Source organism: Geosmithia morbida, assembly GCF_012550715.1.
Source record: "Geosmithia morbida isolate 1262 chromosome Unknown scaffold_6, whole genome shotgun sequence".
Taxonomy (NCBI): Eukaryota; Fungi; Ascomycota; class Sordariomycetes; order Hypocreales; family Bionectriaceae; genus Geosmithia; species Geosmithia morbida.
The window spans coordinates 863,409-874,022 of record NW_023336193.1 but is presented as its reverse complement, the minus strand read 5'-3'; the positions used below and the strand labels follow the sequence as shown (position 1 = coordinate 874,022).

Genomic DNA, 10,614 nt, shown 5'->3' with positions numbered 1-10,614 from the left:
CTCACTGTAAGTCGACCCCGATTAACACTCTTGTTGGGCGTCTTCGGTTGCGGGCGACAGGTCGAACAGGTCACGGGGTGGATGAGGAGAGAGTGAACACGTGAGACGAGAGAAAGAAGGAGCGGGGGGGGGGGGGATTTATCAGTAGCTGCGTCTAAACCGAAGGCGCGATCAAGGGAGGGAGCATTCACGCAGTTTGGTGTAGTAATCAACTGGATACGTCCTGACAGGCTGACGCCCCCGCTGGCCGTTCAGTGCTCTTTCCCATCTCTCCCAGCAAGGAGGAGGAGAAGAATGTGTGTGGCTTGCGTTCGAGTGGAGGTGTGGCAGCTGCTGGTGTGCCACACTTCATTGGTCATTCTCATCACAATGCAGCAGCAGTACGTATCGTAAATAATAATAATCACCCAAGGTCAAGCAAGTAAAGGGCATGACTTTTTTTCTTCTTTTTCATTCTTTATTTCTTCACGCAATTTGGAGTGTCAATACTACTATCAGTCTTACTCTATCAGGTGGAAAAAAAAAAAATAGTAAAAAAATTTACATTTTACAATAAAATAATGACATTGTTACCAACCCGTGAGCTGGGAGACAACTGTACTGACAAACGGACCCCCCCCCTCCTCCCCTTGTTGCTTCACACACACATCCATCTGCCTTAGGCATACATGTAGGCTCTAATAATAAACATGACCGCCAATCAGAGGCGGTTCATGCGCGCATGTACTCGTACTTCGCAGTTGATGGCTTGCCATGCAAGTGCTCCTTATGAGTACCTGATGATACCCTGAGAAGCTGTTCCGGGTGCTGCTAGGATGAGATGATGCTGGTCATATTCCTAACCGAACATGCATTACGGTCTGACCTGACTGGCTATACAGGTACGAGGCACGCAATCATGTCGTTGGTAGCTCCGACGAGCTCTTCTGGTCTTCTTGTCTTCACCGATCAGTACGAGATCAAGTAATAACCCGTGCCGATGATGAATCGATACCGTGCAAGCATCCCCCCACGCTTTCTAGACCAGAGAAAGAAGAAGAAAGAGGAAGAGGAAAGATCGCGATACTCCGTAGAACCACACCGAAATCAGTCCGATATCCAACAGTACTACATCCGATAACCTCCCCTATATCCGTATTACATGCCACCCGCTATTACTCCCCCCCAGCAAACTTGGAGCCATGACGATGCCCATCCACCATCGTATCCCCCACATCATACTCGTCGTTCCGTCCAAGACCCACGTTCTCGATCGTGGCTCTGTCCCAGGTCAAGATAAGCTGCCCCCGAGGAAGCCTCTCCAGCCGTCGCAGACGACACACGCGCACACCCATCCTACCCGCAATCATGGCGGACCACGAGCTCTCGGCCATCAGACACTCGGAACATGTCCTCCTGGTATGTAGCATCAGCCACAGCCACCCTCCTCTCCAAGCCCGGTCCCGGTGCTGACCACGAGGACCTCCGCCCGCCCCAGGAACAACCTCTGCTCCGACTGCCCAACGAGCTGCTCCGCAAGAACTTCCGCTCCGCGCACTTCGCCATCGAAAAGGACACGACCGCGCTCAAGACGCTGCTGCGGGAGACGTCGGGCCTGGCCCCGCTCAGCCAGGTCCTGCGCAGCCTGGACGCCATGCTGGTGCGGATGCGCGGGGTGAAGCGAAAGCTGGTGCTGTACGCCGAGGAGGAGTCCCGGCTCCACGACCAGGCCGAGGCGCGGGTGGCCCACCTCGACCGGCTGTACTCGCACCGGTCCGTCGACGACGTCGGGTACGAGTCGTGGAACCGGCTGCGCCTGGACCGGCTGCTGACCGACTACATGCTCCGCAAGGGCTACTACGCCAGCGCGCGCCAGCTCGCGTCGGAGCGGTCCATGGAGCCGCTGGTCGACGCCGACACGTTTGAGCGCATGGGCCGCATCGTCGACGACCTGCGCGCCGGCTCCGTCGCCAAGGCCCTGGCCTGGTGCGCCGACAACAAGAAGGAGCTCCGCAAGATGGACAGCGACCTCGAGTTCACCCTCCGGCTCCAGCAGTTCATCGAGCTCGTCCGCCGCTCCAGCCTCGCCGAGGCCATGGCCCACGCCAGGAAGCACCTCGTGCCCCACCGCCTCCACCACCCCCGCCAGGTCCAGAGGGCCTGCGGCCTCCTCGCCGTGCCCCCCGGCACCCCGGCCGCCTCCCTCTACGAGGACCTCTACCGTCCCCGCTGGCGGGACCTCGCCGACAGCTTCACCCGCACCCACAACGCCCTCCTCTCCCTCCCGGACACCCCCCTCCTCCACATCGCCCTGTCCAGCGGCCTGTCCGCCCTCAAGACCCCGGCCTGCCACGCCCCTTGCACCGACCACCCCCCCGCCGGCACCCCGTCCGCCTCGGTCTCAGCGGGCGTCGACGCCTCCTCTTCCTCCTCCTCCTCCCCCTCCTCTCGTGGCATCTGCCCAATCTGCTCCGTCGAGCTCAACGACCTGGCCGCCCACGTACCCTACGCTCACCACACCAAGAGTCACGTTCTGTCCGACCTCGTCCTGCTGCCCAGTGGCCGCACCAGGAGCAGGCAGCTCCTCATCGACGAGGCCACAAAGGCCGGTGTGGCTCATGGATGGGTCAAGGATTCTGCTAATGGCTCTCTTGTCCGTCTTGATGAGCTAAAGAAGGTCTATATAACATGATTTACTCTTTTTTTTCTTCTTCTCTTTCCCTTTTCTTCCCTCCCTTTTCTTCCTCCTCCTCCTCCTTCTTCTTTCACCCTCAGCTTTCCCCCTTTTTCTTTATTCTCGTTTTCTTATTCTTCATCTATCCTTTTCTTTTCCTTTTTATTTTCCTTAGCACTTGTCTCCTCTATTTCTTTTTTCCTCCGGCGTTCTTCTTCCGGCGTTGCAAAGGGATGACTTGAATGAAATCAAAGCCCACACCACACTCGACATTAACGCTTTTTTTTTTCCTTTTTTCTTTTTTTCTCTTCTTCCTCCCCCTTAGAAAAAAATTGGAAATGGGAAAATGGAAATGGGGATGAAATTACATTCAAAACTTTACACTCATTATTCATTCACACATCATTAGGGAGAGAAAAGAAACGTTTTTTTTTTTGAATGATGGTAAACCATTGTCATCTAATGTACAAAGAACCGGTAGAATGGTCATGTAAAGGCAGTAGTAGCAAAGACGCACCAAAAGGCAAAAAAAAAGATACGGCCATTATCCATCCTCATCTTTCCCAACTTGAATAAAAATGTGGAAAAAAAAAAGAACCCAAGGAAAAAGAAAAGAAAACAGTTGTGCAGATAAAGCGCAAAACTCCCCTGTATACTAGTACCAAAGTACTTTAAAAAATTCTTTCCCAAGAAAGAGAAGAAGAGGTTTGTTTTTTCAAAGACTCCATTTGTCATGTTCCCATTCCTTTATCCCCTTCCCTCAACCCTCCCTCACCCTCCTGTCCGCTAGTCCTTGTAATGATGGGGGGGGAATTTTTTTTTTTTTTGAAAAGAAAAGAAGAAAAAAACTCTTCTCCAGAATTTTTTTTTTCATATGATTCTCTCAGTCCTTTATACTTCCCTTTTTTTTCCGATACCCTTGATACTAACAATCCTTGTGTCGTATCACAAAAGTACGAGATTCAGAAGGGGGTGTATCTCAAAAAGGAAGGATGCCATATAAAAGATGGAAAAGAAAGAAGAAAAGAGAGAGAGAGAGAGAGATGCAAGAGGAAACTGTCTCGATAATCGTCTCGGCAGTTGCAGTGACTTGCAGTAGCAGTTGCAGCGGCGGCTTTGCACTGGCTCGCACCGATGTGCACTGACGCTGATCAGACTACGTCCGGTAGTGACATGCTGGTCCCGTACCCTATCGGTTGTTGCCGGTAAAGGCAAAGCTGCCAAAGACGCCGCCGCCGCCGCCGGGAGTCATGGGTCCCATGTGGGACAGGCCGTTTGTGTTGTGGCTCTGGGCTGCCGGCGTCGTCGACAGACCGACGGTGCTGGTGTTGGGCGTGCTGGGTGCCTGGGGTCCGTTACCGTTGACCTGGCCGTGGGACGAGTCGACACCGCTGCCGCCGCCGCCGCCGCCGCCGCCGCCGCCGGTAGCCATCATGGACGCCATGATGAGTCCAGAGTCCGGGACGCCGAGACCCCACACCTTGCCGACGTGGTCATCCGGGATGTCGCCGTTGAAGATCTTGTCGCGCATCTGGAAGAAGACCTTGCCGGTGAGGAGCGAGTCGGATCCGGCCTGGTGGGCGGCACCGACGCGCTTGACCTTGAGGGTCTCGGCAATGTTCTCCAGGCCCGACTTGTGCTCGAACTTTTGCAGTATCTCCACCGTCATCGGGTCGCTCGGCGACAGGAGGCCCGAGTTGTGCAGCTTGATGGCGTGCTTCATCAGGTGCTTGACGTCGTAGGTGCTGGGGAAGTAGAGCTTCATCTTGTGGTCGAAGTCGACCTCGTCGTTGGGCAGCGGCGTGCAGATGAGCAGCTTGGTCAGGTAGCCGAAGTCGTAGCCGCCGTGGAACGAGATCCACTTGACATCGTCGAAGCACACCAGACCGGACGGGATCAGCAGCGCCGCAAACTCGTGGGGGTCGATGCCGTCGCGCTCCAGCATGTTGAAGTCGATGCCAGCCTGCTGCAGCGACTCGATCGACTTCTCATTGTACATGTCGTCCTTGAGGGAGAAGTTGAAGTTGAACTGCCACGAGCAGGGGAACGGCTGGCTTCCCTGCCGGCGCCCGATACCGATCTCCGCGTCGGCGGCCGACTGCGGGCGGGCGGGCGGGGTCTCGCCGTCCTCGTTGAAGAGCGTCAGGCCGATCTGGATGACCTTGAGCATGTCGACGTTCGTGCGGAGACATTGGTAGTGGTAGTCGCTCTTGCCGCGGAAGGCTCCCATCGGTCTCGAGACGACGCCGGGAAACTCGGTGTCCTTGGCGGTTCGGGTCTCGGTATTAGCCTGCATGTCACACGTCTCCGTCCACACGGTAGGCTCCGACTAACCATAGCAATATAAGGATACCTGTCCACGAGATCTCGGAGCACGGCCATCTCCTCTTGAAGGTTGTGCTTCCAGACCTCGCGTATCCTCCCCCTGTTTCCCTGCTGCCTCAGGGGCTGGTGCTCTGCCAGGGCGTGGTGGAGCTGGGCGCTGTGGTGAGGGGGCGGGGCCATGGCGGCGGCGACGGCCGCTGCTGCCGCCGGACCGTGTGTGAAGCCCATCCGAGCACTCTGGCTCCCGAATCCGGTATCGGGGAAGCCGGCAGCCGGACCGCCGAGCCCGGCGACGCTGAAGGTGTTGGCATTGGCACCCGAGAAGGGGCCCATCTGGGCGCTTGCGTTGAGGTACTGGCTGGCGCCCATGGGACCGCCTTGAGGTTGGGCGTGGGAGGCGAAGCCGGGTTGGGGGAACGGCGCCCCAGCGCCAAATCCCCTCAACTGCGGCGGCATGGAGTCTGCGTGTGAATCTGTCGTTGGCTCAGGGCCGGCTATCGACTGCGTCGGTGGTCGGCTGTGCGGCACCCGGTTGGGGGAGGGGGGAGTCCGAGGGGTTCCGCTGGTGATGATATGATCGGTCTTGTTCTGACAGCTGAGCTGTGAGCGAACCGCAGATGCCTAGCAGACCTGACTCCTTTCGACGAGAGACTTCTGCCGCCCGGGAGAGCACTCGTGGCCGGTTATCGAAGTTGGGCCGCTTTCTAACGCGAGTTGCACTGTTTGCTGCTGCTGCTGTTGTTGTTGTTGTTGTTGTTGATGATGATGATGATGATGCTGCTGTAGGGCAGATGTAGAGAGCTATTCATCGAGTCAGTAACGATTTTTCCAGAACCAGGATCAGACGTGGCACCGTCTGTCGTTTGTGATCTTGGGTGTGTATGTGTGTGTGTGTGTGTTGGTGTTGGTGTGCTGTGTGCGGTAGTCGTGGTGGGGGGGGGGGGTAAGGTAGGGGTAGGGGTAGGGATATATGTAGCAAGGGAAAGAGAGGAGAGTACAGACGATGAAAGCCAAGCTCGAATTTTTCCCTTTTCTTCTTTTTTTTGTTTTTTTGTTGGTGAGGGCCGAAAAGACAGCGGTGTTTTTCTCGTTGTCGTCAAGCTAGGGAATTGAGATAAATCGAAGAGGGAGACAGAGGGGGAAGTTACCAGGCAAAGGTAGAGGAAGAAGAAGAAGAAGAGGTTGTGGGAGGGGCAGGGGGAAAAAAAAAGAAGTCAAGGAGGGATGCTGTTCGACTCGACTTTCTCAGCCATAGAATGATGAAAGGCCCGTAGACGCTGCAAGGCCTAAAGATTGGATTATCGACGCAATGGGGGAAGGAATCAGTGACGTGGTCCGTGCGTCAAGACGTGGTCGTCGGAAGGTCACGGAAGAATATTTTTTCCTTTTTCCGTCTGTCCCCCCCCGACTCGGGCCAGGCCAATGGCTCCTCTCTCTCTCTCTCCTCCCCCAGACCCAGACCCAGACCCAGACCCAGACCCAGACCCACCCCCAAGGAGGGAGGGAGGGTTAGGTTGGTCTGTCTTCCCGACCATGATGCTTTCATAATCGTCGTCTGCAAAGAAGAAGAAAACAACAACAACAACAACAAGAAGAAGGAATTCGTACGATAAAAATCTGCCCACCATGTTTGCCACGAGGTGATTGAAAACGTTCCCATCCATGCTCCCCCGGTTCTCAGATCCCTCCCCCTCTTGTGTCGCGTGGATGTTGTATGCTATCCAGAGTCCCGCGTTCTGCTGACCATTGCTCTCCCCCATACAGGATGCTGCGAGCCGCCCACGGTGGGCCTAGGCCGAGCATTACCGGCTTCAACATGCGAGAATTCAAGGCTGCTACCGGCCAGCCGCGATACGATCCCTGGGAGCGCACGTACGTTACCTTTCCAAGATGAGAATATCTGCTCAGACATGCACACACACACACACACACACACACACACGCACACACGCACACGCACACACACATACATACATGTATGCATCTATATCCATCCGCATGAGCTGACCTCTCTCTCCCCCGAAATGCATCAGTGAGGCCTGGCGCTACGAGGGCCCCTTTACCAGGTGGAACCGATTCAAGGGCGGCCTGCCTGGCCTGGGCACGGCGACCGTCGCCTTCTCCGGATACTGCGCCTACGAGTACTTCTTCCTCGAGGACGAGCACCACCACGACGAGGCTCACCACGACGAGGCTCACCACTGAGAGGGAGCTCTCCTGTGCGGAGAGAGAGTGTGCGGAGAGAGAGTGTGCGGAGAGAGAGTGTGCGGGGGGGAGCAGCGGTGGAGGCTTGGCAGATGGCATGCGCGGGAGGGAGGTGTACACATCTTTATCCTGTCTCGTCGTCTTGCTGGGCCACTCACCGATGAGAGAGGACGAGAGCCTTTTCTCTCCCTCTCCCTCTCTATTTCCCCCTTGTCATTGACAGCAAATCGAAAATCGGTCCTGATAAACCCAAAGTTGCTCCAATGATGCGCGTGATGAGATGCAGGCAGTCCAGTCCGGTGCGGTGCCACGAGTGCAGTAAACGTATGTTTATTATATTATAGGCAGCGGGAATAACCGATAACCTGATCAGTCCTTGCGCGCGAACAGCATTTCCGTGCAGAGATCAGTTATAGAAGATGTTGAGAGTAGATATTCGCCGTATCATCATCAGGTATCACAGAGCTGAACATGTGAGAAGAAGAAATCAGAAGAACGAGACAAGAATAGAGAATAGAAGGAATAATGATGGGATAACAACAATGAAAGAAACCCCACACGTGAGTCCATTCTGATACCGGCTTTGCCTTGTCTTGAAAGAAGCCCTGTCTGAAGAAGAGACCCTCCCAACGCCATATTCGTCATGCATATAAAAGAGGCTGAAGAAGAAGAAAGAAGAGAGAAGGAGAATGAAGAGGTTGAAGAAGAAGAAGAAGAAGAAGAAGAAGAAAGAAGGAGAAGAAGAATGAAGAAGTTGAAGAAGAAGAAGAAGAATCCCCCCTAGAAGCATTGCCATGCATACAAAAGAAGAAGAAAAAGATATACACGGAGCAATCTCCCACCCTAGATGCCAATCCCGATGACAGCATCGAGAGCACCCTCAACCGCCGCCTCGAGATCACTCACCCTGATCTTCAAGCCCTTGTTCTCATCCTTGAGGAGGTTGACCGTATCCCAGGCCACACTGGCCTCCTGGCCCTGACAGTTCCGGCACGACGAGACGGTCTGCGTCTGCTGCTGGTGCTGCGGCTGCTGCGGATCCCCAGATATGCCCTTGAACAGCTTCTGGAAGGCGCCCATCTGCTGCGGCTGGGGTGAGGCACGTACCGGTGAGGCGCGAGGTGGTGCGGCGACGGCCTCGACGGCAGGCCGCATCTTCAGCTGAGGCAGGGACGGCGATTCCGCCGGGGTCGGGGTCGAGTGATGAGCGGGGGCATGGGGCGGCGGGGGCGGGCCCATATCGGTGAGCGTGGTGGCGATGGTGGGGCTGCGCGAGCGGGAGAAGAGGCTCGCGCCCTCGACGATGCTCTCCTCGTCCGTGTCGAAGACCAGGTCCGAGCGTTCGGCGCCGGACGGCACGCCGCTGTTGCGGGTGCTGCTGCTGCTGCTGCAGCCGCTGCTGCTCCCCGCGCTGCGACGCTGGCGGCGCCTCTGGTCCTCCTCTGCGCCCAGGTCCTCGGACACCGAGACCGATGCTGACGAAGACGTCGTCGTCGTCGTCGCCGTCGTCATCGCCGCCGTCGTCGGGGACTCCGAGGGCGGCACGTGAGCGTGGGCCTGGGCTTGGGCTTGAGCTTGAGCGTTCAGCCGGCTGATGCTGAGCATCTTGTGCCTCTCGTCGGCGCGCATCCTCTTCTCGCGCTCGAGTTCGTCGGCCAGCGACAGCACCATGGCCTCCTGCTCGGCCGCCTTGCGCGCCATGTCCTCGAGCTGCATGCGGAGGTGCTGCATGCGCGTGTCGGCCTCGTCCCTCTCGTCCTGGTGCACGCCCCGCTCGGCCCGGAGCTCGTGGCACTCGGCCGTGCGCTGCTGGTAGGCCGCCTGGAACCGGCCGAGCAGGCCCGACGCCGTCTGCTGCAGGTTCTTGTACGCCGCCGGGGAGAAGGCGTCGCCGTCGCGGTAGATGGCGGCCTCGATGTCCATGCTCAGCAGCTCGTCGTCCTGCGGCGTCGACGTGGGGCTCCCGCCCGCGGGCGGCCGCGCCGACGACCCCGACGCGCCTAATCCCCTGAACATGCTCGACGCGAACGTGGCGAACCGCGAGCTGCCCGGTGGGACGGGGGAGTTTCTCGGCGTGGCAGACGACGTCTCGCTCGGTGCTGCTCGGTGCTGCTGCTGCTGCTGCTGCTGCTGTTGGGGAGGTGGTAGTGATGATGACGGTTGTTGTTGTTGTTGTTGTTGTCGTCGTTGCTGCTGGAGAGACGCGTCGCTCCGACGAGTCATCTTCCTCCTATCCCCCGTATATGCCATCGCGGTGCGTCCAATCTGGCTGTTGGCAAAGTCTATGATGCCCCTAAAGGCTGGGGGAGTGCCGGGGGTTGACTGCTGGTGGTAGTGGTGGTCTGTGGAGTCGTGGGTGCTGTCCTCGTCTCGGCCGCCGTGGGTGGGGTGCGACAGGTCGTCGTGGTCGAAGGCCGTCTTGCGTGGTGGCGACTGAGGTCTCGGTGTGGTGTCGTTGCTGTTGCTGTTGCTGTCGCTGGTGCCGTTGTTCTCGCTGTTGCCGTTGTTCATGTTGTTCGTGTTGGGGTGAGAGCTCGGTGACGGCTCGGCAATGTGGCTCCTCCTCCTGTCACTGCTGTTCCCAGCAGAGAGACTCGTGCTGGCAGCGGCATTGCTAGCGGGACCCGTACACGTATTACCGCTCAGAAATGATAGCCTGGGCGGCGTCGACAACCTCGGGCGGTGCAGAGCAGCGGTGCTGCTGCTGACGTTGCAAGACGGCGCAGACCCCTGTATAGGGGATGATGAGGCGTCCGGGGTCATCCTGCTACGGCCGCCTTGACCAAGGTTGGTGGTGGATACCGGATCCCAGGATACAATTTCAATGCTCTCTCATGCGGGACCCCCCAAAAAGGCCGGAGCTCGATGGAGAGAGGCACACACGCACACACACTCTCTCTCCCCCTCTCTCTCTTTTCTGAAACGACCTTGTCGTCCTTCCGGCTCGGCTGTTTCGTTTCGCCGAATGGGTTCGAAGAAGAAGAGTGGTTGCTCTGATCTCTCCACTCGTACTCGTAGACTGGTTGGTCCGATGTGATTATCGTGAGGTGTTTTGGCAGGAAAAGGGGGGAGGGGAGTATATGTATTAAATAACAGTAAAAGGGTGGGCTCTCTCCTCTCTTTCACTTGCTGCCTCTTGCCGTGATCTCGGGTGTTATGTGGAAAATGTCTCGCGCCCGAGATGAAGAGGGAGGGAGGGGGAAGAAGACAAGAAGATGCACACACACATACACACACGAAAAAAAAAAAAGAGAGAGAGAGAGAAGGAAAAAGAGGGAGACGAAAGAGTTAGAGACAAGGCTTCTTTCTGGGGAGGCTGGTAATAATATGTAATACTCTTTCAGCGTGTATTACCCGTTACTCTCGTGGGGAGGAGACCCAGAGGAATGCTGCTGCAGAGTGGGGATGAGAGGGTTTCCAAGGCAATACGG

The 10,614-nt window shown here is 56.9% G+C and overlaps 5 protein-coding genes across 5 annotated transcripts; 2 read left to right on the top strand and 3 right to left on the bottom strand.

The window, feature by feature from the left end:
• Window positions 1-1,347: 1,347 nt before the first annotated feature.
• On the top strand, window positions 1,348-2,671 carry GMORB2_6733 (macrophage erythroblast attacher; the record flags this gene model as incomplete). Its single annotated transcript, XM_035468701.1, has 2 exons — window positions 1,348-1,398; window positions 1,436-2,671. 2 exons carry the CDS (start codon window positions 1,348-1,350, stop codon window positions 2,669-2,671), a joined length of 1,287 nt encoding a protein of 428 aa, XP_035321835.1.
• Window positions 2,672-3,842: 1,171 nt separating this feature from the next.
• On the bottom strand, window positions 3,843-5,434 carry GMORB2_6732 (CCR4-NOT transcription complex subunit 7/8; the record flags this gene model as incomplete). Its single annotated transcript, XM_035468700.1, has 2 exons — window positions 3,843-4,916; window positions 4,988-5,434. 2 exons carry the CDS (start codon window positions 5,432-5,434, stop codon window positions 3,843-3,845), a joined length of 1,521 nt encoding a protein of 506 aa, XP_035321834.1.
• Window positions 5,435-5,462: 28 nt separating this feature from the next.
• On the bottom strand, window positions 5,463-6,513 carry GMORB2_6731 (uncharacterized protein; the record flags this gene model as incomplete). Its single annotated transcript, XM_035468699.1, has 2 exons — window positions 5,463-5,632; window positions 6,468-6,513. The coding sequence occupies 2 exons, from the start codon at window positions 6,511-6,513 to the stop codon at window positions 5,463-5,465; spliced, it is 216 nt and encodes a 71-aa protein (XP_035321833.1).
• A 91-nt stretch (window positions 6,514-6,604) lies between these two features.
• Window positions 6,605-7,183, top strand: GMORB2_6730 (NADH dehydrogenase (ubiquinone) 1 beta subcomplex subunit 3; the record flags this gene model as incomplete). Its single annotated transcript, XM_035468698.1, has 3 exons — window positions 6,605-6,618; window positions 6,743-6,850; window positions 7,012-7,183. 3 exons carry the CDS (start codon window positions 6,605-6,607, stop codon window positions 7,181-7,183), a joined length of 294 nt encoding a protein of 97 aa, XP_035321832.1.
• Window positions 7,184-8,026: 843 nt separating this feature from the next.
• GMORB2_6729 (uncharacterized protein) lies at window positions 8,027-9,946 on the bottom strand (the record flags this gene model as incomplete). Its single annotated transcript, XM_035468697.1, has 2 exons — window positions 8,027-9,227; window positions 9,507-9,946. 2 exons carry the CDS (start codon window positions 9,944-9,946, stop codon window positions 8,027-8,029), a joined length of 1,641 nt encoding a protein of 546 aa, XP_035321831.1.
• Window positions 9,947-10,614: the final 668 nt, after the last annotated feature.